At 49.8% G+C, this 26518-nt stretch overlaps 1 protein-coding gene across 6 annotated transcripts in view; it reads left to right on the plus strand.

Annotated features, from left to right (window-relative positions):
- LOC115524485 (F-actin-monooxygenase MICAL2) overlaps positions 1-26518 on the plus strand; it is a 223772-nt gene that overhangs the window by 59530 nt on the left and 137724 nt on the right. For all 6 annotated transcript variants that reach the window (XM_030330799.1, XM_030330800.1, XM_030330802.1 and 3 more), the window contains exon 4: positions 25793-26000. In XM_030330799.1, the coding sequence (XP_030186659.1) occupies positions 25793-26000 (208 nt within the window). The remainder of the gene's footprint in view (positions 1-25792; positions 26001-26518) is intronic.

The raw sequence follows: 26518 nt of genomic DNA on the forward strand, positions 1-26518 counted from the left end.
TCCAAAGCAGAGGTGGGTTGCTGTTTTATATAAGGACGTGCTGGGAAGGCTTCTGTGTGACAGTAACATTTGAGCCAAGAACTAAAGAAAGCGAGAACATGAGCATATGGCTCCTAGAGGGAAGAGAGTTCTAGACAGCGGGAACAGCAGTAGGCACAGAGGTACCGACAAGTGAAGGTGCTGGGTATTTCTGGAAACAGTGAGAAGACTGATGAGGTTAGATGGCCCCAGGTGGCGTCCAGGAAGTGAGCCCAGACTGTGTGGGCCATGAGGCCTCTGGGAGGGCTTTGCCTTTTATTCTGACTGAGATACAAAGCCATGGAAGGCTTTGGAGTAGAGACCCACAAAACTCCACCATGAAAGGGACTGTGGGATCTGAGTGATGCTGGAAGTGAAGGTAGACCAGTCTTCCAATTGTGCGTAACAGCTGTCTCAGCCATAAGGAATTTATTGCGTCCTGTGCTTGTTTGTCTTAGAGGGAAAGACGCAACAGATTAGGAAAAGGCTAAAACCAGCCTTGCCAGGTTTGGGCAGACCTGGTCATTCTGATTTAAAGTCTTGGAAAGAAAGAATCCTCCGGACTGTCCACAGAATTGAACCCTACCCATGAAGAAGTATTCTCATTAATTTACTCCTTTACTCCCTCATCGAGTGGCTGCTAAGGGCTGACTCTCTATGTTGGGCCCCAGAGAGAAAGATGAAGACACAGAAGGCCCCTACACTTGCGGGGCTTTCTGTCCAGTTAGCAGGGAACAGAAGCACACAAAGATAACTTTATCCTGTCATCCCAAGAAGGACATTGTGCTGTGGGTGTTGTGATAGACCTGGAGAAGGGAGTTGATTCTAGATAGGGTGACAGGGAGGTGGCATTTAAGCTGAAGTCTCTAGGTGAGAAGGAGTCAGGCAAAGAGTTGGTTGTTCAGAGAGGACAGCAAGTCAAAGGCCCTGAGGTGGGAAAGCTCTTGGTCATTTGGAAGAAGCAGCCAGGCAGCCAAGACAGGGCTGGGGTGAGCCAAGGGGATAGTGATACAGGGGAGGTTGGGGTGGTGACTAGGAGGCAGATCATTGAAGGGCCTTCCATGTAGTCTGTTTTGCCAGTGTTTGCCTTTATTATGAGAACTCTCTTTGACTGCTTACTAAGTATTATGATGCTGCCTCTGTTTCTTCTTCTGTGAAGTGGGAATAATAATAGTTATTATCTTACAGGGCTGAGGTGAAGGTTATGTGGGAAATATACCTAAAGCACTTAAAGTACCTGGTAGCGGTTAATTACCTCCTTCTCCTTGAAAGGCTCCTGTTGCATTTGTGACACAACTTTCCTGATCCATCTTTGCAGGTGTCTTCGTGTTCTTTCTTCTTTTCCATAGTGCGTACCCCAAGGGCTTAGGCCTGACTCCTTTGCTTCTGCTGGGGGTGCTCTCTCAGGAGAAGCTTTTGCTACACTCAGCTGTCACTCCCCACAAAGATGACTGTCTATAGTCCCTACCTTCTTGAGCCCCATGGCCCCACATAGGCACTTCTGGATGTCTTTAGGATGCCCCTTGGGCACTTTTAAGCCACATTCACCAACTTCTTTCTGACACCTGCTTCTCTTCCCGTTTCTTCACTTGCTCTCATCGTTTCCTGAGTTGTGCTGTGCCTTCCTTTACAATTCCAATCACGCCTGTCCCTTCTCTCCGTTCCCACTTGGGAATGGCAGCAGTAACCTCCTACCCAGGTGATCCGGTCACCAGTCTCTGAACTCCCCTTTGCCTTTCTCCCTCTCCAGCCCTGCCACCCAGCGCTGTGGAGCCTTCCTTCAGAAATAAGGATCTGACTTCGGTTTGCTCAAATCTGTGGCTCCCCAGTGTCTGTCATACCCTCCCGCCCCCAGCTTGGCCTGGTGCCCTGGCTGATCATCCGGCTCCTGCCTCACCAGCCTGGTGTTCCAGAACAGCCTTCCCGCCTGTCCCATCCTAGCCACACCGCACCCCTTGCTCCCCGCCTTCTCCCCCTTCTGCTCTGGCCAGCGGCCCATGCCCCCCCCCCCCCCCCCCCCCCCCCGCCGAACCCTCTCCTTGGAGGCCCTTCGCCTGAGTGGTTCCAACAGCTGCCACCTGCCACCTCTGCCCCGGCCACCCCTTCCCAGCACCCAGCACTGCTCGGCCTAAACTCCTCTGAAATGTTCCTCTCCAGTCACGACTCAGAGCTGCCACTGCTGTGGCCAGGCTGCCCTCCCCGGACCTGGTGCCGGCCCAGGCCCCTGTCCTCTGCCAGCTCCTCCCTTGCCTCCCCTTGCCTTCATTTCCCTGCCTGTCCTGGAGCCCGTGCTCGTTCCCCGCGGTTGTGTTGGGCAGCTTCTCAGTGCCCTGACTGCAGGCTGACCCTGCCTTGGGAGGTCTGCCCTGAACTCACCCTGGTGGAGAAGGTAGCAGAGTGGACGGGTGGTCTCAGGACCACCCTGTGCTGAGCGTCCTGGTGCAGCCTTGTAAGAAAGCCCAGCCAGTTTTCTAACCCTCTCCCTTCCTCTGGCTCCCTATCCATCCCTCTGCCCCCTTCCTTTAAGCAGCTGTCGCTTCTCATGAGACTGATGGCATCAGATCTGTTTCTTCTCTTCTCAACCGAATTCTCAGGGAAGATGACCTCTGTACCCCTTCCTCCATGGCTTCACCTCCCTCTTGTTCTAGCTTCCTTCCTATCACACCAGTAGAGACGATTTTTTTCAGGGTCACTGGGGGCCCTGCAGACCATGACGACTGGTGTATCCTTGCCTACTCGGCACCTTGCGGACATTGGACGTGGCGGGGTCACCATCTCCTTGAAAGTCTTTTCCCCGGAGAGAGGTGCCTGGGTGAAGTCCGTGAGCCCTGGCCCTTGGGGGAGGGGAGAATGTAGGTGATGCTCCCTTGCAAGGAACTGTAAACCTGATTATCACCAGGTTTAAATTCTTCCAGTGTTTCCATGCTTTCTTGGCAGGAGGGGTTGCCATGAAAAGCACATCACTGGCCTTTGTGCTGCTGCTGCTGAACTCAGCGACAGGTGTGGGTGGTGTGCTGCCGGAGCCTTTTGTATTCTCCCCTCTCAGATTTACTCCAGGGCTCCAGACCGTACTGAATGACTTCTCCTTTATTAGAACTTACTGATGCATCACAATGGCATAAAGCTTTTCTGCTCGTGAAGCAATTTTGCCTCTAGCATCTCACTTGATTCTCGTACCAACTCGGTGAGGTAAAAAGGGCTGGGGTTACCATCCCTACTTTCTAGATGGGGAAACTGAGGCTCAGCCAGATTAAGGGACTTGCCTGGAATTTCATGGGGATAAATGGAAGAATGCAAGAATGTTCAAAACCAGGGGTCCCAGACTGCGGTGCCCAGTTAACTGACCTTTGGGTGAGGACCTCACTGTAGGCAGTGACTGTCAGAAATACGATGTCCATCATACCTCCAACCACACTGTTTCTTCAGCACTTAGTACTGAGTGTCAAAGATAGGGTGGGGAGGGGGGACTCAGACGTCATTCTTACTTTATTTTCAAAAGAAATCCTGTCTGAAATATTTAAGGTGGACAACAGCATTACTTTGTATTTATGAATTCATGATTTTAGAATTTCACATTTGACTGTTGGCTTATTAGATGTTCTCAGCTAATGTCCCGGTACATGAAGCCCTTTAGATGGATGTGGCAGTTTGAGATTTGGGGTTAAAGATGGCATTTTCAGCCTTATATCAGCTTCAGCAAATAATTTATTTCATTTTATTTACACAAATGTAAAAAGGAGGAGTTTCAAGTAAGAGTTTTTAACAGCTCGCGTTGCAATCTCTCTGATGCAATAATTCATTATTTCAAACAGTCGGTTAGGTAGATCTATCTAACTTGTTTTAGGATTCAACTTTGAAACCCAAAGTTTCTGATCTGCAAAATGAAGGTAATATTACCCCCTTTCAAGGAGCTGTTGTAAGTAGAAAATGCATCCACCTAGATGAGAGCCCACAATGTTGTAAGCATTCAGTAAATGGTAACTTCTTATTTTGCCCCACAGGTTTGGGGAAAAGGTTTACAAGTGCCCCCTGTGCTGGGGATTCATGGCAGTGCTGCTCTGGTCTGTGGTTTTTTGGGTTGGGGGGTTGTTTTTTCTTTATTTTTTTTTCAGAGCAGTTTTAGGTTCACGGCAAAATTGAGGGGAAGGTACAGAGATTTCCCATATACTCCCTACCCCTACGCATGCACAGCCTCTCCCATTATCAACATCCTGCCCCAGAGTGGTATATTTATTACAATTAATGAACCCACACTCACACACATCGTCACCCAAAGTCCACATTTACCTTAGGGTTCACTCTTGGTGGTGTTCATTCTAGGGGTTTGAACAAATGTATAGTGTCCTGTGTCTGTCATTATGGTATCAGACAGAGTGTTTTCATGTCCTAAAAATCCTCTGTGCTCTGCCTGTTTATCCCTCTTCCTGAACCTTCCCGGCCACTGGCGACCACGATCTTCTTACAGTCTCCACAGTTGTTTGACCTTCTTTTCCAAAACATCACATAGTTGCGATCACATAGTAGGTAGCATTTTCAGACTGGTTTCTTTCACTCAGCAATATGCATTTACATTTCCTCCATGTCTTTTCATGGCTTGGCAGCTTGTTTCTTTTTAGGGCTGAACAATAATCCATTGTCTGAAGGTAGCACAATTTTATCCATTCACCTAGCGAATGGACATTTTGGTTGCTTCCAAGTTTTGGCAATTATGAATGAGGTCACTATAAACATTGCTGGGCAGGTCTTTGTATGGACATAAGTTTTCAACTTCATTGGGCAAATACCAAGGGGCCGATTGCTGGGTCATATGGTAAGAGTAGGTTTAGTTTTGTAAGAATCTGACAAACTGTCCTCCAAAGTGGCTGTACCAGTTTGCATCCCCACCAGCAACGGATGAGACTTCCTGTTCCTCCACATCCTCACCAGCGCTCGGTGTTGGCGGTGATCAGTTTTGGCCACTCTGATAGCCATGTTGTGGTATCTCATTATTGTTTTTAATTTGCATTTCCTAATGACAAGTGGTGGGGAGCATCTTTTCATATGCTTATTTGCCACCTGTTCTGTTATGAGGTTTTGTTTTGTTTGTTTTCTTTTCAGGAGTCTCTGAACTGGGGTGTCATTTTCTAGGACAGACAGAACGGGACATTCAGAAGCTTAGCGTCCCTGGAGAGACTGTAGACTGGCCCTTTCTCCAGTGTTTATTTTCACCCACCTCTAAACTGAACTGTAGCATCGTCCCCAATCATGAATGTAGGCAGCACACCTGTATTAAGGGTGCCTGTGCCTTTAGCACCAAAATAAATCACAGATGTTTCCAATTGTCCTCATAACTGTCGCAGGTTCCTTAGTCTCTGGTTTACACTTAAGGCCGTTTGGAAATCATGTAAGGTGTTAGACTTGGGGCTAGATCTTATTATTTAATATATTATTAGATATGTTACATGTGTTAACATTTTGCTTTGTGCATTTAAAGATACTATTCTAAAAAGGGGTCTGTAGGTTTCACTGGGTTGCCACAGTGACCCCTGGCGCACACAAGGTTAAGGACCCCTGGTCTGATGACCCTTAGGAACTGGGGATCAGGAGCTGTGTGGGGCTTGCCTGTGCACGGCAGCAGGGCATGCTAGGAAGAGCCTGGGAGCGACTCAGGTCAAATATCAGCTCTTTCACTTACTAGTTCGTGATCCGGGGCCAATCACATCAGTGGCGTGAGTCGCAATTTCCTCTTCTGTAAAACAGCGATGTTAAAACATACCTTACTCGCTTCGGCACGCACATCAAGCACCCTTGCTAGCACAAAGGAAGTCCTCAAAAGTACAATTCCTCTTTCCCTTCCTCCCTGTTCTCTTCTGTGACACGCAAGGTTCTAGCAGATGGCCTCTTCAAGGCCTCTTCTAAATGTGGTATGATCCTGCGTCTTTCTTTTAATTAAGGCCAGACCAGGCGGTCCATTGTTGTTCAAGTCAGAGCTGGTGTCCTCATGCCCCATGGGATTGCCAGCCTCCTTTCCCAGAGCAGCAGTGAGAACCGCGGGCTCTCAGACCTTTTCTGGCCCTTCCTCTGTCCACCTTGGCGTTCTCTGGCTCCCCTCCAGGCTGCCTCATGGGTTGGGAATGCGTGGGACGATCTGCCCGGAGTGCCTGCGATAGGGCCTTTGGCGTAGCATGTTCTGAGATCAGTGCCGATACTTCGTGTCTGGAACAGCTGATAGCAGACCTGGGAAACCCATTAATCAGTGTCCTCGGTGGCTCCCCTCTCCCGGCTTCTCCATCTGCAGCCTCAAGCCAACTGTCCTGAGGTGGAAAAATGTAGCCTATTGTTATTTTGGTGAGAAGGTGCTAAAGTGACAGAATGCTTCATTATACAGGAAGTAGGAGTATGGGGGGGAAACGTGGCCAGATGCCATCATGACTCCACATCCTGCTCCTTTTTTGTTTGACTTCGTTAAGCACTGAATCAAAAAAGGCTTTGTGGTCACTGAGTTCAGATGGCATGTGTTATGGTTTTGTTTTCTGTTGTTTCACTATCCTGGGCCTTGGAACCATACTCTGTTTCAGCCCAGTCTTCAGAGTAGGTGAAAATGTCCGGTGTGCCGGCTTGAACGTGGCACTCTTTGTTAAAATGATTGCTGGAGCCTCGGCCTGATGGGCATCAGCAGGGGAGAATCACTGTCCATACCCTGCATATCCTCCTCCCTACTCCAGCTCAGAGCCCAGAATCTCACCACCTCTGCTCCGTCCAGGCCTACAAGAGAGCGGAGTGTGAGGAAGCAACTTTCTGAAACTGAGCTGAGCCGAAAGGGGTTGGTGTTGTGTCTTCCGTCTTCGGTATCGCCGGTGGGATGCAGGCTGGGACTGTCAGGGCTGTGTGACCTTCAGCATGGTGCTTAGCCTCTCTGTACCTCAGTTTTCTCAACTGTAAAATAGAGAAGGCAGTGGTTACCCAGAGAATCGGGTGAGTAGGAGACCTGAAGAAATTCATACAGTAAAGCACTTAGAGTAGTGTCTGCATAGAGTAAGGTTACTGCCTTGGTCATGATGACCAGTTGCCAGAGCAAAAGAAATCTGAACAGCGGGGCTCTTGAGACCTCGGCTGGCCCTGTGGCCTGTGAGCCACTTCCCTGTCCACCTTCCTCCTAGTGGTGTCCGTGTCCCAGGGGAGGGCCGTACCCACGCACCTGCCCGTGGAGGCTGTGCGTTGGAGCTCAGCTGCCGCTCTGCAGTCCCAGGCCAGGAGAGGTAAACTGGAGAAAGGGCCAGTCTACAGTCTCTCCGTGGGACGCTGAGCTCCTGAATGTCCCATTCTGTCTGTCCCAGAAAATGACACTCGGGTTTCGTGATGAAATCGTCTAGGCTCTCCGAGAGAGGTTCCGGACATTATAGGAAGCCAAGCCCACCCCTAGGCCTTTCCGCATTTTTACTGATGCAAGAGTGAGCTTCAGGGAATGGCTTTAGGGATCCCTCCCTTCAGGCTGTTAGGAGAAGCGGGTTGGGCAGAGCTTAATTTAGGGGGTTAATAGCAGCAGTGGTAACCAGTGCACAGTAGGTCCTATGGTTTTTAATTTCTGTCAAGCCCGGGGGGCTGGTAAAGCTACCTTAAGTGCTCAGCCTCTAGGTGCCCAGAATCTGTCCAGTCAGCTGGGCCTTTTGAATATCTCTGCCTTACATGTTTACAAAGCAAGAGGGGAGGAAGCAAGGTTTCATGTGGCCTGGAAAGTTATAAATAAGGTCATTGGCCAAAGGAGGGATTCCTCACCTGTCTCTCCCAAGATTCCTCCTGTTTCATGAGGTGTTTATAAAGGACCTAGAGCAATAACTAGCTTTTACTCAACACACACACACACACACACACACACGTATACTTAGGGTCATGATGTCAGTGTTCTAGATGCTGGAGAGAAAGCAGTGAGCTCTTAGTAAATGGTTGCTGCTAGAATAAAACCATTATTTGGTGCTGGAGGGAATATTCCAGAAATATTCCACATTTTATCAGTTCTAGAGCACTTTCCCATACAGAAGACCTTCCTTGTCTGCATCCTTTCTTGTTCTAAGCCTCTCATACTTCCAGTCCAAATGACAGAATCTGGCCATCTCTGAGCCGTCCCCTGCTGTGTTGGCTGGGGCTGGAATCTGAGCCTCTTGACAGTTCTGTGATGTGGGTAGATATTTCTGGTACCATTTCATGGATGAGCAGACTGAGGCTAGGGGAGCCCGGGATCCCAAAATGGAAGAGGACTTCAGTTCTTGGTTCAGGTCAGGTTAGTGTTCTTTGACTACACTGCACTGCTCGGCTGTCTCCGGGGAGGTAGGCTGCAAGGATGTCCAGATGTGGAAAAGGAGAAGTTCTGGGCCCTCTAGAGGCCTGGAGGATACCAGGGTGACACCCTGTACCCTGGCATGCTTCCCCTAAAGTGCTTCACAGCGAGCCCCAACCCCCACCTGCAATCATGTTTCCAAACTGTGGCCAGAGACCTTGAAATCCTACATCTTCTTCAGCATGGAGCATATGCCTCCCAGCACATAGTAGGTGCTTCGCAAAGGAGTCCCGGAACTGGAAGGTGGGCTGAGTTGCTTTGACGGGGGGAGGGGGGGGGGGCTTGGTTCCTGGCGCTGGCTGGGGTTTTCTTCCTTACTTGGGGGTTGGAAGCTCTGGAGCCAGCTGCAGGGGGAGGCGATCCCTTATGGGCTTAATTGGAGCCGGCACTTTTGCTGGAAACTGTGGGAAGCAACAGACAGCTCTCCAAGTGCTTAAAAAGTGGGTTTTGAAAAACAAACAAGACCTTGCCCACGCAGGGATGAAGCGGAGGTTAGATACAGCCCTTTTTTTTTTTTTTTTTTTTTGGCTTAGTTGAATAACATACTAGAAGGAACTCTGTAAGCCGGCCCCAGTCCCTTGGAAAGAGGGCCATATGTTTGTCGACAGGATGTTATACTCTCTGTATTAAGAGTCAACTTGATAACTGTTTATAAAACTTTATAACTTATAGAGCCCTTTTCACATGTATTCTGTGTGTGTGTGTGTGTGTAAATACCCTATGTAACCTTCCCCTTTAAGGCTATTATATTAATAATACACATACTCTATAGTGGAAACAACACAGGTTGGTTTTCAGTCTCTGGGCCTCAGCTTTCCCTACTACACATGGGATGACAGGTTCTATTAGGGGACATGGTGCGAGAGAATGTGCCTCTCCCTGGTTCAGGGGTCTGGTGGGAGCGTGGGGAGCAGGAGTGGAGTTAACTCTGAGAGTGGTGAGCAGTTCAGGGGTGCCCAGCACAGCTGGTGGAACCCAGACATCAGCTAAGGGGAGGTGCTCTTCTGGAACTACCTGCTCAGAGGGTGGGATGGGCCTCTTCTTGGAGGCAGGCAGGAGATTTGCAGGCCCCGAGGACCCACGGACAGCCAAACTGCAGGCTACCCTCCAAACCTAGTTCTCAGGGATATGTGACCGGGCCTCTGGCCACCACCATACTTCTTGTCAAGTGGGGCCTCTGAGTGGGAAGGTGTGTTTCTCCCCAGAGAGTACGAGAGAGCAGTGACCCAGTCTCGGCAGAGCTGAGGTAGACAGCATCATCCTGCTCCCCGCTGGAGGCCCGGTGCTGGTCCTCCCTTCTCTATGAGCTCTGGCCCCTCTCTGCTCTCTGCTCTCTTCCCCTGCAGGAATCTGCCTCTCCCCTTGTCCCTTTCTGTTTGTCTTCTCTGTCCTCCCTCTGCCCGCTGGCCTTTCCCGTGCCTTCTTCCTTCTTCAGTACACAGAGCTGTTTTCTTTTTTTTTTTCCCTTTAAAAAATATTTTTTTAATGTTTCTTATTTATTTTTGAGAGAGAGAGAGAGACAGAGTGCAAACAGGGGAGGGGCAGACAGAGAGGGAGACACAGAATCCGAAGCAGGCTCCAGGCTCTGAGCTGTCAGCACAGAGCCCGTCGTGGGGCTCACACTCACAAACCGTGAGATCATGACTGAGCCGAAGTCGGACGCTTAATCAACTGGGCCTCCCAGGTACTCCAGAGCTGCTTTCTTTTTAATTGCAAAAGGCTTTCTGTTTATTGTTCCTTCTATAAAACATCAATTAGTTAATGGATTTCATATGCAAGGGAGGATCACTGCTATGTTTTAACTTGAATTGTGTGCTTCAGTTAAGGTTTTTTTTCCTTAAATAATTAGTGAAGCGTCATGGCCCTTTCCAGCAGTGTGGTCCTCTGTCCCCATCTGCACAGTGGGGCGAGTGAGACTCCTGCCAGGGTAGCAGTGGCCAAATGGGTGAATAAATGAAGTCCAGACAGCGGCAAGCCCCCAGCCCTACCATCTGAGTCATTGCAAGCATGTGTTGATCGTTGCTCAGTGGTCCCAGGCAAGGGCCTCGATTTCTCTGGATCTGGCTCTAGATTGACTAAGACTGTGGTTTTAGGGGCTTTGTTTCAGCGGTTACTTGGACTGGGATCAGCCCTGAGTCAGTGCTGCTGGTGGAGGTGACTCTGGGCGTTTCCCGAGTGTGGATGAGCTGTCTGTATCTGTCTTACTCCTGGACTCTGCCTCGCCTGGTCTGCTTGCTGCCTCCCTGAAAGCCTTCAGTAACTCCCTGTTTTCTGCGTGGGTGGGCTTCCCAGGGCCCCCTCCCATGGATGCTCTCTCTCTCTTTCTTTCTCTCTCGCTCTCCCTTGGGTTTCCCTCCACCCCTCCTTACCAGATACCTTTTTTTCACTCCTCACTTGTCCCACTCCAGCCCACGGGGTAAGTAGGTTGCTGGTAGGGAGAGATACTTCTCAGAGGGGAAAGGAAAAACTTGAACTGTGAACATTCCCAGAAGTTGCCTGTTATACTCTCCGACCATTGATTTCAGCAGCGTCTTGGGCTCTTCTGCCTCCACCCATTCTTAAAAATGGGTAAGCTCCTCCTTTTCTCTTCTAGATCTGTGTTGTTCGTTATGGGAGCCACTAGCCACATGGTTAGGGCACTTGAAGTGTGGCGAGTCCAAATTGAGATGTGCTGTAAGTGTAAGATACATACCAGATTTCAAGGAGTTAGTATGAAAAAAAGATTGTATGATACCTCTTCAGTACTTCTTATATTGACTGCATGTTGAAACGATAGTTTTGATGTGTTAAATAAATGTATTAAAATTAATTTTCTCTCTTTTTTTCCAGTTTTTCCAAAAAAAAAATGTGGCTGCTAGAAAATTAAAAATTACACATGTGGCTCACATTATATTTCTGTTGCAGTGGCTGTTAACTGGTGGCGATTTTGCCCCCCAGGGACATTTGGCAATAGAGATATTTTCTATTGTCATGCTCAGGGCAGAAGGGGGTTGCTATTAGCATCTAGTTGGTAGAGGCCAGGGATGCTATTAAACATCCTGCAGTTCATAGGTTAGCCCCCCGACAACAACAAATGATCCAGCCCCCAATGTCCATAGTGCCAAAGCTGAGAAACCGTGTTCTATTGGACACTCTCACTTTGGGTCATGTGGTCTTATGGGCAATGACTTCAAGATCAGAGGTCCTAGGGCATCGTAGAAATCTCATAATGGCCATCACCGGATAACCTGCAACTATGGGCAGGCAGGTTACTTAACATTTCACAGCCTCCATTTCCTCATCTGCAAAATGGCATGTTTCTAATAGTAAATGAAATCAGCATGCATCATGCATAATACATAGCAGACTTCCACTGAATAGAAGTTACTGTTACTGTTAAAAATCAGAATCTTTTACTCTGTTGGCTCTGTGGATCAACTACAGGGATTTCTACATGCCTTCCAGATTTTTCTGAGTACCTGACACTCACACAACAACTTGGAAACTAAATCTCTTAATCTTTATGGGCTAAGGGTGTCTCTATAACCCTTTCTATTCCCAGCTTCAGGACCTCTTCACCCAGCCTGAGAGTGGCTTCCTTCCAGGTTTCTGCCTCTGCTCTTTCCCAATCCCTCTATGCATGTGCTTGGTGAAGTCCACCCAATTCCAGAAACTTTAGTGTCTTTTTTTTTCTTTCTGTGCTCAAGTGGGAGTAGCTGTGGGCAGAAAATGTGGCCTGTCCATCTGTTTCCCCAGCCCTCAACATGATGCCTAGAAAAAAACTGTGTTGAGTGTTATTTGAATGAATGCATGGGCAAATGAATGATAAATATCCTTTCTTCTTGGCTCCTGGGTAGGACAGCTTAAACCTTGTCCTTGCCTACCTCAGCACTCCCCCTTCCACCCGCACCTGTGTTTGCATTGGGGCCAGCAGTTTGTTTGTTCTATCTGGAGGGTTACAGTAATTCTTCCCGTGCAGGGTCACAGCTATGGTGCAATACGCCTGGATCCCGGAAGTCCTGCCTTGTGTATGTGGACTTCGTCAGCCAGCCTGAGAGGGGATGCCCCCAGCCATTCCAGTGGCCCAGGCATGGCCACTTCCAGAGAGCGGGAGCCCGAGATGCCCAGGCATGCCTCCTTCTTGGTGGCAGAGAGAATTCCCCAGCAGCCCCCAGCAGGCAGTGAGGAGAGGCTTTCCAGAGATGTGCCCTTCAAGATCCTCTGATAAAGAAAGCATAACATGTTCTTTGGCAGGTTGTAATCCTGGGTGGGCAGGATGGTGTAGGGTTGGAGTCTCCCAATGTCTAGACACTGTGATCTACTCCCAGTTTTGAAAACATGTTAATTACAAACCACTTTATAGTGTCAGGTTAACCCACCTGGAAGTTACGGGGAGCTTCTGGGCGAGCTTGCTCATTTCTTTTGTGTCAGCTGCATGTGGAGTCAGAACTGCATTGGGTGAGAATGGCCCAGAAGGCATGTGTCAGATGCTGTTATCTGCTGGTATCTGCAAGCTGTGAGGCCTCTTCACTGGGGAAGGAGTCTCTCTGGAAATAGACCGGGCCGTGTCTTGTGCACATCTGGATTTGGGATTTCCCCATTTAACCTTCAGTGGTTGGGTATGGGATATATAGCCCAATCCTGGGAGGTGGGTCAAGGTATGGGTACCATATGGATTTTCCCTTGGGATGTGTCAGGATTTGCTGTCATTCCTAACTGGCTTTGTGATACCTGAAGTTGTTTCCCCTACCTGACCCTAACCGTTTCTCTGGTGAAAGATGAAAAACCCCATACTTCTTGGCGACCTCGTTTCTTTCCTTCTCCCCCAAACCTGTGCTTTGAAACAAGTTGTTTAATAGGCCACACATTTTAGATAATGTCTTCCCTCCATTGTTTGAAAAGTCCCAAGGCACATCACTGCTTACCAGCATTTCTAATCAGCCACAGATAATCTGTGTTCCCATGAAATTGATAAAACAACAACAACAACACAAAAAAAACCCTGCAAAATTAAGCAAGAGGGTGGTTAGTCACTTGGGGCCAAGTTGGACGGACCTTGGTTTGAAACTTAGCTCTGCCTCTTCCCAGATAAATTTTTCGGCAGTGGGACCTTAATGTCAGTGTATCCCATGAGTTACTTTCCGTCTCATTTGATAAGATAGTATGTGCACAGCCCCCAAGATAGTGTCTCAGTGAATATCGACTATGACACGGGGCGCCTCGCCTCGGTGGCTCAGTCAGTTGAGCGTCCGACCTTGGCTCAGGTCATGATCTCACAGTTCACGGGTTTGAGCCCCGCATCGGGCTCCGTGCTGGCAGCTGAGAGCCTGGAGCCTGCTTCGGATTCTGTCTCTCTGTCTTGCTCTCACTCTTTGCCCCTCCCCCTACTCTATCTTTCACTCAAAAATGAATAAAAACGTTAAAAAAATTAAAAGAATATATTGACTATGATATTTTGGTTAGTGTCTGCAAACATCCTGGTTTGGGGGAAACGTACGATTGGACTTGATTCATTGATTTATTGGGCGATGCAGGTCTTCTGGGTCAGTGGCTCTTCTGGCCTCTGGGGATACAGTGTGACTAAGGGAGACACATTAGTTACCTGCTTTGTTGGAGGTTACACTGCACTGCAGGTGGAGGGAGGCACAGTGAACTAGTTAACAAATAAAAAAGATATTCTGGGTTGTGGTCAGCACCCTGGGAAAACAAGGAAACGTGAGAGTAAATGGGGTGGGGTGGGGAAGATACATCTGAGGAATGGGATGTTTGGGGCGAGACCTGAATGGCGAGAGAAGCCTCTATACGATGTGCAGCAGGGCTTCTGGGCAGCAGGAGCAGCAAGGGAAGTTCATCAGAATTCAGGAGATACTGACAATGGCATCCAGGCTTTCGTGAGTATCTCCTTGGACCCCCTAAGATAAAGGGGACGCCGAGGAAGGAAGCAGCAGACAGGATGATCCAACCCAGCAGTTGGCAAAAAGTCTAAAATATTTACTGCCTGGTCCTCTACAGAAAGAGTGTGCTGACCCCTGAAGACTGGACAGTACGCACACCTATGGCCTTGGGGGACACAGGGCAGCTCGCGGGTATGGGGGCCCGCGGCCTGGCAGCCTTCTGGGCGCCCAGACTCCAGGCAGGGCACATCTACCCTGCTAAAGCACCCTGATAAAGGCCAATACATCTGCCCCCAAGGAATGTGAAACACCCTCAGCCTTCAAACTGGCGGGATCAACGCATCCGTGTCCCTGGGTGAGCTGGCCCGAGAGGTCTTGGAGGCGGAGCCCTGCTGCTTTCACTGAAAGAACTTCTGCTCGGGAGGAGGGGAGCAGGGAGACGAGCTGTCGGTCATTGCTGCCGCGTAGCAAACGCTTACCGCGTGCTCGGCTGAGTTCTGCGGTCTATTGACTCCATCCCCGCAACAACCCTAATTCCTTGTTTATGGTGGAGGAAACGGAGGTCAACCCACTGGAGCCTAATGTGCTGCTGTGCTGGAAGTCACACAGCTGGGAAATGGCCTTCCTGCCTCCCAGCCCGGGCCGCTCCCTCCACGGCCATGTGCATTGTTTCCCTGTGGAGTTCCTTGGAGGGCTGTGGGGGGGAGGGGGCGGGGTTCACCTGTTTGCATGTGTGAATTACGTCCTGCTTAGACCCTAAGCCACATGCACCCAGCCACCTGCCTGTGTGGCCGTAGACCCTATAAAAGAGGAAGATGAAGGAAACCAGCATGTTCTTAACAGCGTGTTCTTGTAGCATATTCTGACCTGCTGTGTCCTCCTTGGGAAACACTCCAGGGCTCTTGGCCGAGTGTTTGCTGGTCCACATATGCCTGTGGAGAGGCAGGGGTGGCCTTGTTCTCCTTGGGCTCTCGGCCCAGCTCTGGGCTGGCTGCAGAAACAGCCGCTGGACTCAGGTAAGTAGTCTCTCCTTTGCTGACCTCAGAGCAATAAGAGTCTGTGAAGGCAGAAGGAACGCCTGGCCTGTTCTCAAGCAGATGCATTACCATGCCCATAGAGGCCTTTCTGTACAGGGCAGCCCAGGACAAGGCTGCTGCCCACTGATAGGGTCAGCCTTGCTTAGCACCGTGCGTGGTCACGGGATGAGGCGGCCCCAGTGAAGGAGTCAGAGTACCCATGATGGAGAAAAAAATGGGCCAGAAAGGGATAATGAACCCAAACATGTGGGAGAGAGGTGTCAGGGAGGGCGATATGAGAAGAAAGAGCCAAGGCACCCAGGTGGCTCCGTCGGCTAAGTGTCCACCTTTGGCTCAGGTCATGATCTTGCAGTTCGTGGGTTCGAGCCCCGCATGGGGCTCTGTGCTGACAGCTCAGAGCCTGGAGCCTGCTTCAGATTCTGTGTCTCCTTCTCTCTCTGCCCCTGTCCCGCTAGTGTGCCCCCCCCCCTCAAAAATAAACATTTTAAAAAATTAAAAAAAAGAAGAAGAGCTTGATGGTAGAGTCACGGGGACCTAGTAGAGACTCCTGGCCCTGTGCTTTGTTAGCTCCGTCATCTCAGGCAGGCGTGACACGATGGACGTGAGTTTGTGCTTTGGAACTGGAAGCCTGGGTCTGAATGTCAGTTCTTCCTTCCTAACGGTGTACAACCTTGGGCACTCCACTTAGCCATTCTGTGCCGTCATTTCCTAATTTGGGGTGGTTGTGAGGTTTGCATGAGTTAACGTGTGAGATGCCCTTGGACCAGTGCTTGACACAGAATTAGAGTTCAGTAAATGCCAGCTCCATTCATTCACGTCACCTGAGGTTCAGTTCCTCAGCTGTACACTGGGCAAAGCAATGCGGCTTTCACAATGGAAATGAGTGCCTGCACCTAACACCGGCTGTAGGTCGGCATGTGGGAGATACGAAGTACGTTCTTCTCCTGACCTCAGGTGGCCCCCAGTCATGGCACCTGTTGAGCGGAAGTGTGTGTCACCAGGAAGACTGATGACTGCTGGGCACGGCCCGGGCTGGGTTCTCTGGGCTGGGAAAGTATAGGTTGGTGGATGCTCAGACTGTGTCCTGCCTTTCTCGTTGGATTGAGTTACCATGATGTTGGCCCCTTCCAGAAGTCCCCAAGTCCTGGCTGGAAGGGGTGTCCTGCCATTGCTGTAGTTTTCCCGCTGGATCCTGCCAGTGCCTGCTGTTCTCCCAGCCACCTCACCAGTTAGGCCCCCAAAGGGTACTGGTCCACCCAGGGCCTGCTATGTATGCTCACCTCTCTTTTTTCTAATCCTCACCGAGCACTAGCCCTGTGCCAGGCTAGTGGCGTGGGACGCAGAGGCAAGCCAGATATGACCCTGCCTTTGAGGAGATCACAAATTAAAATTCACTGAGAACCGGAGCAAGGGAGGGCTGTTGTGGATTCCCAGTCCGCTTTCTCCATGCCCCTGTCACCTGCGGTGGTCTCTGTGGCCCAGTGACCAAAGGCATGGTCTCCGGAGCCGAGTGCCTGGCTTCAAGTCCCGGCTCTGCCTCTTACTAGCTACAGCTGTGACATTGGCAAGACAGGTACAGGTTCCCTGAATGAAGAACGCTGAGTGCTGACTATTGTTGTATAATGTGGGGACCCCTACCTGACTGGACTTACAGGTTCTAAGAGCCTTAGCAAAAAGAGAAAGTGGTAACAGTGACCTAGCGTGTCTATTTCTGGATCCCGGATGGTTTGTGTATCTTAGCCCTACTTTTCCCCCACATGTGGATTATAACCCGCCTGAGATTTCTTAGCTTTGAGTATATCTGGCCTCAGCCCATTGGAGAAGGCTCCTTCCCCTGTTCTTCCTCAAGGAATGTGAGATTCCTCCACACCCTTTTTTGGGGGGGGGGTCGTGGAAGGGCCTGGGACTTCTGTTCTTAGGGAGAAGAGGGAGCCAAGACAGCCGGCTGCTCGGCCCCAGACCCGCACCTTGACTAGAAACTCCTGGCTGCTCACTGCACACACCAAGATGCCGGCAGCAGAGCCGAGGGGACGAAAATGCACGGGGTCAACTAGAAGAAAGACCAGTGAGGGAGAGCAGACTGATAGGCTACAAGGAACAAAAATAGTGTAATTTGTCACATCAAGTTAATATATTTAAGATATGTGCATTTCTTTGTGAATTGTATCTTAAAAAACAAAAAGGGTTTGGGGGCACCTGGGTGGCTCAGTTGGATGAGCATCTGACTTCGGCTCAGGTCATGATCTCACAGTTCGTGGGTTTGAGCCCCACATCGGGCTCTGTGCTGATAGCTCAGAGCCTGGAGCCTGTTTCCGATTCTGTGTATCTCTCTCTCTCTCTCTCTCTCTCTCTCTCTCTCTCTCTCTCTCTCTCGCTGCCCCTCTCTCTCAAAAACAAACATTAAAAAAAAAAAGTGGGGGGGAGCATTGAACACATCTCAAACTCCAATCAGTGATATCCTCAAGTATTTGGAAGGAAATGTACTGATTCTGCAATTTAGTTGGAATGCACCAAAAAAATAAGTTGATGAATGGGTAGAGGGACGGACGGATGAATAAATGTGTGATAAAGAAAGGAGAGCAAAATGTAATTATAGAATCTAGGTGGTTGGTACTTGTTTGTTCACTAAAATTCCTTCAGCTTTTCTGTGTATTTGAAAACCTTTGGGAAAATGTTGTAAAGAAAATACTATAAAGCTATAAGATTACAAACAGGAAAAAAAAAAAGAGCCTACAATAGAACAATATACATGTACATCTGGAAATATTTACCAACATTTAAAATGCTGTTTGACTCAGTGCCTGGGTGGCTCAGTTGGTTAAGCGTCCGACTTCAGCTCAGGTCATGATCTCACAGTTTGTGCATTTGAGCTCTGCGTCAGGCTCTGTGCTGACAATTCAGAGCCCGGAGCCTATTTTGAATTCTCTGTCTCCTCTCTGTGCCCTTCCCTGTTCGCACTCTCTCTCAAAAATAAATGTTAAAAAAATTTTTAAATGCTGTTTGGAAAGTTGGATGTTAATATGAAGAAAAATAAAACTAGGCCTACATATTTTTTGCAATAGATGTCCTTTTTTATATTAGAAAAAAATATATTTTTTACTTTATATGTTTGTGTATCTTATATGTTTTATATATAATTTTTTTTTTAAGGGAAGAATGTTCCAGACAGGAGGCAAAGCAAATGAAAAAGGCCCTGTGTGTACATAGTGAGGCCATTATGGCTGGAGTGCAGAGAAGGAAGGAAGTGTGGTAGGAGCAGAAGACAGGAGAAATTAGAGGACAAGGTCTTACAGGGCCTCAAGGCCATGATAAGGTCTGATTTTGAGCTCTTTGTGCCACGGGAAGACCTCGAGGTTGTGAGCTGGGAGTGAATGATCTGACTTCAGAAGGCCCTTTCCACTCCTTCGGGGGAGGGACTGTAAGGGAACAAGGGTGGAAGCTGGGCTGCCACTCCCTCCAAACCCTCCCATTTTCTGGCCCAAACCTCGGTGTGGCATTTCTCCAGTGTCCACATCCTCGGCCTCGGGTGGCCACTCATGGACCCTCTTCTAGAGGGACTTCTTTTATGAAAGTCACCTGTCTGTCCCTCCAGCAAGTTTCTGCAGTCTTCACAGGTAATCCCCAAACAATGCAGCATTCATGATCTCCGTTTTATTTTTTCTCTGGTCTCAGCCAGCCGGTCTCTGAGGTTTCTCTCGTATCCTCTGCAATCCCACAGGGTGCTCAGCGATCCTTACATGTTTTAGTGGAGGAGGGGACATGTTAACAATAGACCACTGAGCACCTCCTGGAAACCTGGAAGAGGTAATATATAAGCTTATGACTTCAAGCATGGACTCTGGAGTCCCAGGTCAGCTCCTGCTCTAGTTCTGGGACCCTGGTCACGTCCTATAAGCTTCCCAAATTCCAGTTTCCCAGTGCCAGATAGTAATGAATATGCCTAACTCAGGGTTTCGGTAGGAATGAAACGAGACACATTTCTTACAAAGGGCTTAGCACTGTTCCTGCACATTGTAAGCAGGCAGCCAGTGTGGGCTCTGGTTTTGATTGTTCCTGTTGGGAACACTGTGATTACTGTTGATTTTCCCAACACGGGAGGTACAGGCACCAACAAAGGTGGGACAGAGTTGGCACTGTTGATTAGGCACTTGGACATCTGCAGAGGAAGGGTCCTGTGCTGTCCTGCCAGCGGGGGCTGGATGGGGCCCGGCACGCATGCCCTGACTTCAGGGCGCTTGTGCCCAAGCGGGGAAAGACCGTGACGTATGACCAGCACCCAGAGGCAGGCGGCACCGCCTTGAGACCAAAGCCCCAATACAAGTGGACTCACAAGGCCAAGGGGCAGAATGTTTGCAAATGAAACATTTGCAGACCCTGTGGTGGTTGGTCGCAGGTGCACCTCAGACCGCTGGCTCGAACTGGAAAGGAAGGACCGGGAGGAATGGAATGTTTCTCAGAGGCATTTGTATTATTATTATTATTATTATTTTTTTTATTTTTTTCAGAGCAGACAGGGAGAGCAGGATATCTTTTTCCTTTTCCTTTCTGTGAATTTCTGAGGTTAGTGAGTGGTGTTCATTGTTACTCAGGAATAACTGGGTGTGACCCAGATACAGGAGAGCCAGACAGGGGCGGGGCCTGTCAAGTCAGATGAGATTTAGCTCCCTGCCCAGAGTGCCCCTTGAAATCCCCGGCAAGAGCCCCTGTCTGACCACCCAACCCACGGAGACTCGTCCATGGCTAGAAACTGAAGTGGCTACGTCTCTCCACTTAGTGCTGCCCTGCAGAATGGGGGTGTGGGGCCAGGCCCCTGCCGCAAGCCCTCCATATTAGCGTGTGGGTGGCACTTGGGATGGCAAAGTCTCCGTCCTGTGATTCTGAGATGAGCTGTTTTCACCCATGGTGACCCAGTAACAGGGCCTTCCTGCCTGGGTTCAGATAAGCAGCTGGTCCTAAGGGCCAGTGAAGCTGGGAAGCCACGTGAGGAAGTGGGGCGGCATGTCCCTGGAACCAGAGCGCTGCCCCAGAGAACCGGCCCCAGAGAACCGGCCCGCGGGGCCAGGAAGATGGCACCATGCCTCACCTCCCATCGCTCGGCTCTCCACCAGGGTCGCCAGCCCCCCAGATGCACTGGAGAAGGCTTGCATTGTCCGTGGCCAAACCCCTCACTGCCAAGGCACCTGCTAAGGTGGCTTCCTGGACTTGCATGAGCTCAAGGTCCATCCGGCCCGTAAACTCCCACCCTAGGGAAGCATAGGAGGCTCAGCCCAGACCCAGGCCTGTAGGTCTTCTGGGCACCCAGCCTGAACCCCAGCTCCATTCAGCAGGCCGAGGTGTGCCCCACGCAGAGAAATGGTGAAAAGCCACCTTCCTTCATCCTGACTGCACCCCTGAGGTCTGCTTTACTGTCATGTCAGATACGTGGTTCCGAGCACAGGTCTTGGACCCCGTTGCCTCTGTTTGTATCCAAACTTGACCACTTACTCATCCCGTGACCGACCCGAGGGACTTTCTTCCTGTCTTTTGCTCCTGTTTCTTAGCTCAAAAATGGTGATACTAAGGGCACCTGGACCAAGTGACTTCACTTTTTCCATTCCCCAGTTTGCTCATTGACCAAGTGGAGGTGATGAGGACACTGACCTCACAGGGCCGTGGGAACGATGAAATACATAAAGTGATCAGGACAGTGCCTGGCAAGTAGAAAGTCCTGGGCCCATAGAGTTTAGATGCCGTACTCCTCCTTTTCAACAAGGCGCAGAGCGCTGGGGAAACGCAGGCCCCGGCCTTCCTGCCGCCTCCGGGCGCTGGCTTTCCGTGCCCCTCCTCACCGGAACGTCTGCACACAGAGCCCCCAGGGAAACTGGAGGCAGAGTTCAGAAGCGGAAATCAAATCTCCAGACTGCTAACCCCTGGCTTAGCCCCTGGTCCCCTCGGCACTTCCCTTGGGGGACTGAATACCTTTAGCATTCTTGGCATGGTCCCAATACACCCACCCGCTTGTGGATCGGAACATGCATCATGCCATCAAGAAGTGGGTACTGCCTGCTCGGCTCCTCTTGGATCGTGAGAGAGTCTTGTGTGGCTGAGGCTGCCCCAGCCCTGTGCCTGAAGCATGATCAGTGCCTCGACTGTGGGCTAGTCTGCTCGTCCCCCGCTCCCACCCCTTGATAAGTAAGAGCTGATTTTTCCATGTGGTGTTTGTCTCTCCACGAATGCACTGCCAAGCTTATCTATACAATGGATTTCCTGCTGGTGTTGGGTCTGCCCCACTCCCCACTGGGTAATAAATCGATGTCGCCTGAGCACGCAGATCTGCTGACGTCCGTAATGCTGGTGGCCTTGGCAGACCCCAGCTAACCCCCGCCTGGGTGGGAAAGGCAGACATAAACCCTGGCTGACATGAACCACAGATCCCAGTTACTGATAGAGAGCCAGAACTGGGTGGGCGGGGTGGGTGTGAGAAGTTCGTGCGCATCTACCAACTGTTTATCGAGGCCGCCTGTGTGCCAGGCCATGTACTGGGCTCTGAGCATAACAGAAATGCAGGGGACACAGGGAGAGAGTTTGAGGAGCACCCACGCTGGCCTGGGAAACATGCAGATCATTATAACGGCAGAGCCTAGCTCCGGGGTAACATTTAACATGGACCCTGTGGACAGAATGTACCGTGTCACTTGGGGCTCGAGGAAGGCCTCGGGGCTGAGTCCTAATGAAAAGTTTTCTTTCCTTGGCACCCGGTCCTCAGCAGCGAGAGCCCAGACGGGTCTGGGAAATGTGGAGAGTTTTTCACATTGAGTTATCATGAGCCTTTGCGTCTGGGGTCTGTTTGCACTACACCCAACATCCGGAGCTTCCTTCTCTCCTGTCCTCTGCCCAGGCCCGGGGCAGTTGCGCTTTGTGGCCTCTAGTCAGAACTCCCAAGTTCCTATGTTAATCATAACAAGTGTGTTCCGAGAGGAACCGGCCCGGCCCCTGCCGGCAAGCCTTCTCTCCTGTCTTGATAACATCTGCACCAAATTTGCTCCCTTTATATAATTAGGCCCATTGGTATTTGCTTTGACTTTAGATTACAGTATGCCTGGCGTCTCTGAAATTTCAGGCCCAAAGTATGTGCTGGGGCCCAGAGTGGTGGGAAAACTGACCTTTCACCGGTGGGATTTCAGGTTTAGCCAGTACCCTGGCTACTGTTTGCATGAAAAATGCACAGCAGCCCCTGCCCCACCCCCCACCCCACCCCACTGGTGGGAAAGGGATCTCCTGCCTTGCTCTGGGAGTGGTGTTGGGTCAGGCCTGGTGGATAGAAGGGTGCAGGCGGGCTCCCCTCTTCCTCCTCCTCCTGCCCATCTTCCCCCACATCCTCCCACCCCCACACCATCCCTGGCTTTGGAGTGACAGCACTTAGCAAACAGAAGAAGATGCACTAATGGCAAAGAAATGCAGTGAATCCAGGCTTAACCCCAAAGCCAACCTCAGAGTGTCAGGGTTCGGAATCTTACTTTGAAATGCCCGTCATGGTCTGGCCAAGGCAAGCCAGAGGAGCTGTTTGGGGTGTGAGATAAGGAGTGGGGGCGGTGGCTCTCCCCAGTGTGCTCTAACCAGAAAGGAAGCAAATGGATTTGCACGCCCGTTCCCCGACATCTCTGGAGTGAGTCGTATCTCAGTGGTGACTTCATTTCCCCTAATGGGGTTTCTGCAAACTCTCTGGAAGGTTCCAGCTGGTAAGCCACGCTGATTGTGGTGTGGGAGTTTGTGATATGCTTGTTTGCACTTGCCCTTTGAGACCCCAGAGGCCCCAGATGAGTGATAACTGGATGATGGAATATTTGCTAGGGGAAGGGACGTGCATTTTTCAAAGATAAGGTTTGATCCTGAGCAGAAGGGAAGCTTCCAGATGCCTCTGACATGTTGAGCAGTGAGGTGTGGGTGGGTACAGATCTCTTTCCCTGTTGCCTTGCTGGGGTATCCGCCCCAGGTGCACTCTTGCCTCTTGAAGTTGCTTCAGGGACCGCCCAGGGGCAGGGCGGGGTGCTGCCCAGGGGTCTCTGACTCTTTCAGCCAAAACACTGTCGTTTTCCTGTCTAGATGGTTCTGGCACTCCCTCGTGATTTTGTTTAAATGGAAGGGCTTTTGCCCAGTGTAACCAATGAGGTCATTACATGTTGTCCCTTCTCTTGTAACAGGCTGAAGCTTCCTTGGGGAAGGGCCCTTGTCCTGTTCAACACTGCAGTGTCCATTGAAACCTAGTGTGGGACTCGTATAGAATCCCGTCCTGTCACCTCCGCTCACCACAGCCTGCAGGACCAAGGCCATACTCCTTCACTTAGTGTTTCAGACCCTTAGCATCTGGCCCCAGACTGACTCTCATCTCTTCTCCCTCCTTCCTTTCCCTTCCCTCAAAGTACCCTTCTCTACCCACCTTAAAGAACTTCTTTCTCTTTGAAACGGATGGTCCCCTCTGCTGCAACGTTCTTTCTTTTTTTTATTCCTGGTAGAAGTCGTACAGCAGTAGGAGCTCAGCCTGATGGGCTCTGGAGTGAGACCACCTGGGTTTGCATCCTGATTCTGTCCCTTCGGATCTGGGAAGCCAGGAGCCAGTTCCCTCGCTGCGTTGTGCCTCAGTTTTCCCATCTGTGAAATGAGGATGACAATAGTTTCTTCCTCTCGTCTCTGTGGTGAGGAGGAATCACTAACCACAGAGGGCTCTGGTTGCTTACTCCAGAAGTCTGAGTTTGCCACTAGGCTCAGGCTCCCTTGAAGACAGGGACTGGGGCTCAGCGAATAACAGAGTCTACACTAGTGTGTACCAAATTCCATACCATACGCTTTTTCTTCTCATGCAAGCATTTTCTTAAGATATGACTCGCACACCATATCAGTCACCCTTTTAAAGTATGTAATTCAATGGTTTTAATGTAGTCACAAAGCTGTGCAAGCACCACAACTATCGAATTCTCGAATGTCTTACCACCATAAAAAGAAACCGCATGCCCATTATGGGTCATTCCCCACCCCACCCCCGTTCCCAGGCAACCCCTAATCTACTGTCTGCCTCCCTGGATTTGCCTACTCTGGACATTTTACATAAATGGAATCATACGATATGTATCCCTTTGGGTCTGATGTCATTTGTTTGGCATGACGTTTTCAAGGTTCATCCATATATCAGTACTTCGTTCCTTTTTTTTTTTTAATTTTTTTTTCAATTTTTTTTTTTTAATTTATTTTTGGGACAGAGAGAGACAGAGCATGAACGGGGGAGGGGTAGAGAGAGAGGGAGACACAGAATCGGAAACAGGCTCCAGGCTCTGAGCCATCAGCCCAGAGCCTGACGCGGGGCTCGAACTCCCGGACCGCGAGATCGTGACCTGGCTGAAGTCGGACGCTTAACCGACTGCGCCACCCAGGCGCCCCAGTACTTTGTTCCTTTTTATAGTTGAATAAGCCATTGTATCAATAGACCACATTTTGTTTATTCATCAACTGATAGACATTTCGGTTTCTATTTTTTGGCTCTAATGAGTCATGCTGCCGTGAACATTCATGGGCACGTTTTTGTGTGAACATATGTTTTTACTTCTCTTGGGTATAAACATGGGAATAGAATTGCTGGCTCATATGGCAGCTCTATGTTTAACTTTTTGAGGAGCTGCCAGACTGTTCCAAAGCATCTGTACCATCTTGCAAAGCATCTGCCTGCCAGTAACGTATGTGGGTTTCAGTTTCTCCACTTCTTCACCAACACTTGTTTTTGTCTGAACTTTTTGATTATAGTCATCCTAGCGGGTATGAGGTGGTATGTCGTGTGGCTTTGATTTGCATTTCCTTGGTGGATAATGATATTGAGCATCTTTTCACGTGCTTGTTGGCCATTTGTATATCTTCTTTGAGAAAGCGTCTATTCAGATTATCTCCTGTTCCTTAATTGGGTTGTTTGTCTTTTTTTTTTTTTTTATTGGCAAGTTGTAAAATTCTTTATATATTTTGGATACCAGTCCCTCACAAGATAGACGATCTGCAGATATTTTCTCCCATCTGGGGGTTGTCTTTTCACTTTTTTTTATCATGGCCTTTGAAACACAAAATCTTTTAGGAATAAAGTCCAATTTATCTCTTCATTTGTTGCTTGTGCTTTTGGTGTCACATCGAAGAAATCATTGCCTAATCCAAGGTCACAGAGATGCACCATAAGCTTTTTTAATGGAATCTTATTTTCAATAATTCCCCAAGGAAAGAGCAGTAGACCCATTCACAGATGAGGAAGCTAAGGTATCAAATGCCAGAGCTGGGATTTAAGCCCAGTTCGGTCTGACTCGGAACCTCAAGTGTATCTGTGCCCCCCCACGTCCTTTTACTTCTGTGTCCTTTGTAGGGTGTGGCACAGTGCCTGGTTAGGCCCACAGATAATGTACCTCGGGTGGATGAATGGCAGGTCCCAAAAAGGTGCTTGGTTTGTACTTGCTGGTTGATTTGCGTGGACCAGTTAGGTGTTGACTAGGAGTTTGTGTCCACAATGCTAGAGATCACTGAGTGTTTCTCTCTTACCTCTGCAGTGTCTCATTGTTGGGGGAGGACCATGTGGTTTGCGCACTGCCATTGAACTTGCCTACCTAGGGGCCAAAGTGGTTGTGGTGGAGAAGAGGGACACCTTCTCCAGGAACAATGTGCTGCACCTCTGGCCTTTCACCATCCATGACCTACGGGGACTGGGAGCCAAGAAATTCTACGGGAAGTTCTGCGCTGGCTCCATTGACCACATCAGTGAGTAGAGCCAATGGTGGCACCCCATTCAGGGAGGGCTCTGACCCTGGGTGGGACATATCTCTCCACACTAAGGAGTCTCCAGGATGTTCCAGCTTACAAGTCCCTGGGGGATCCATGCATTCAACTGGCAGACATTTCATGAAGGGCCTGCTTTGTGCCTCGTGCTGGCATCTATGCTGGGTATGCCCCACGGAGCAGTAAGCACGTCTTGTTCACCAGAGTATCTCCAGGGTGTAAAAGAGTTCTTGGCACATAGTAGATGTCTGGTAAACTTCTGTTGAATGAATGAAGTGTGGGAAACCGAAACAGAGACAAGTGACATGGTCTGCACTCTCAGAGAGCTCACCGATCTTGTCAACAATAAACTGCACTTTAATAGAGTAGTCAGACTTGCTGGAGGAGTTCAGAAGAGGGAGGCACACAAAACCATTGAGTGGGCCTCTTAGATGTTGTGTTGTGGTGCTGGGGGAAGCCACGGCAGGTTTTAGAAGAGAGGAATGACACAATCGGCAGAT

This window comes from Lynx canadensis, chromosome D1 (genome assembly GCF_007474595.2).
Source record: "Lynx canadensis isolate LIC74 chromosome D1, mLynCan4.pri.v2, whole genome shotgun sequence".
In the NCBI taxonomy this organism is placed as follows: domain Eukaryota; kingdom Metazoa; phylum Chordata; class Mammalia; order Carnivora; family Felidae; genus Lynx; species Lynx canadensis.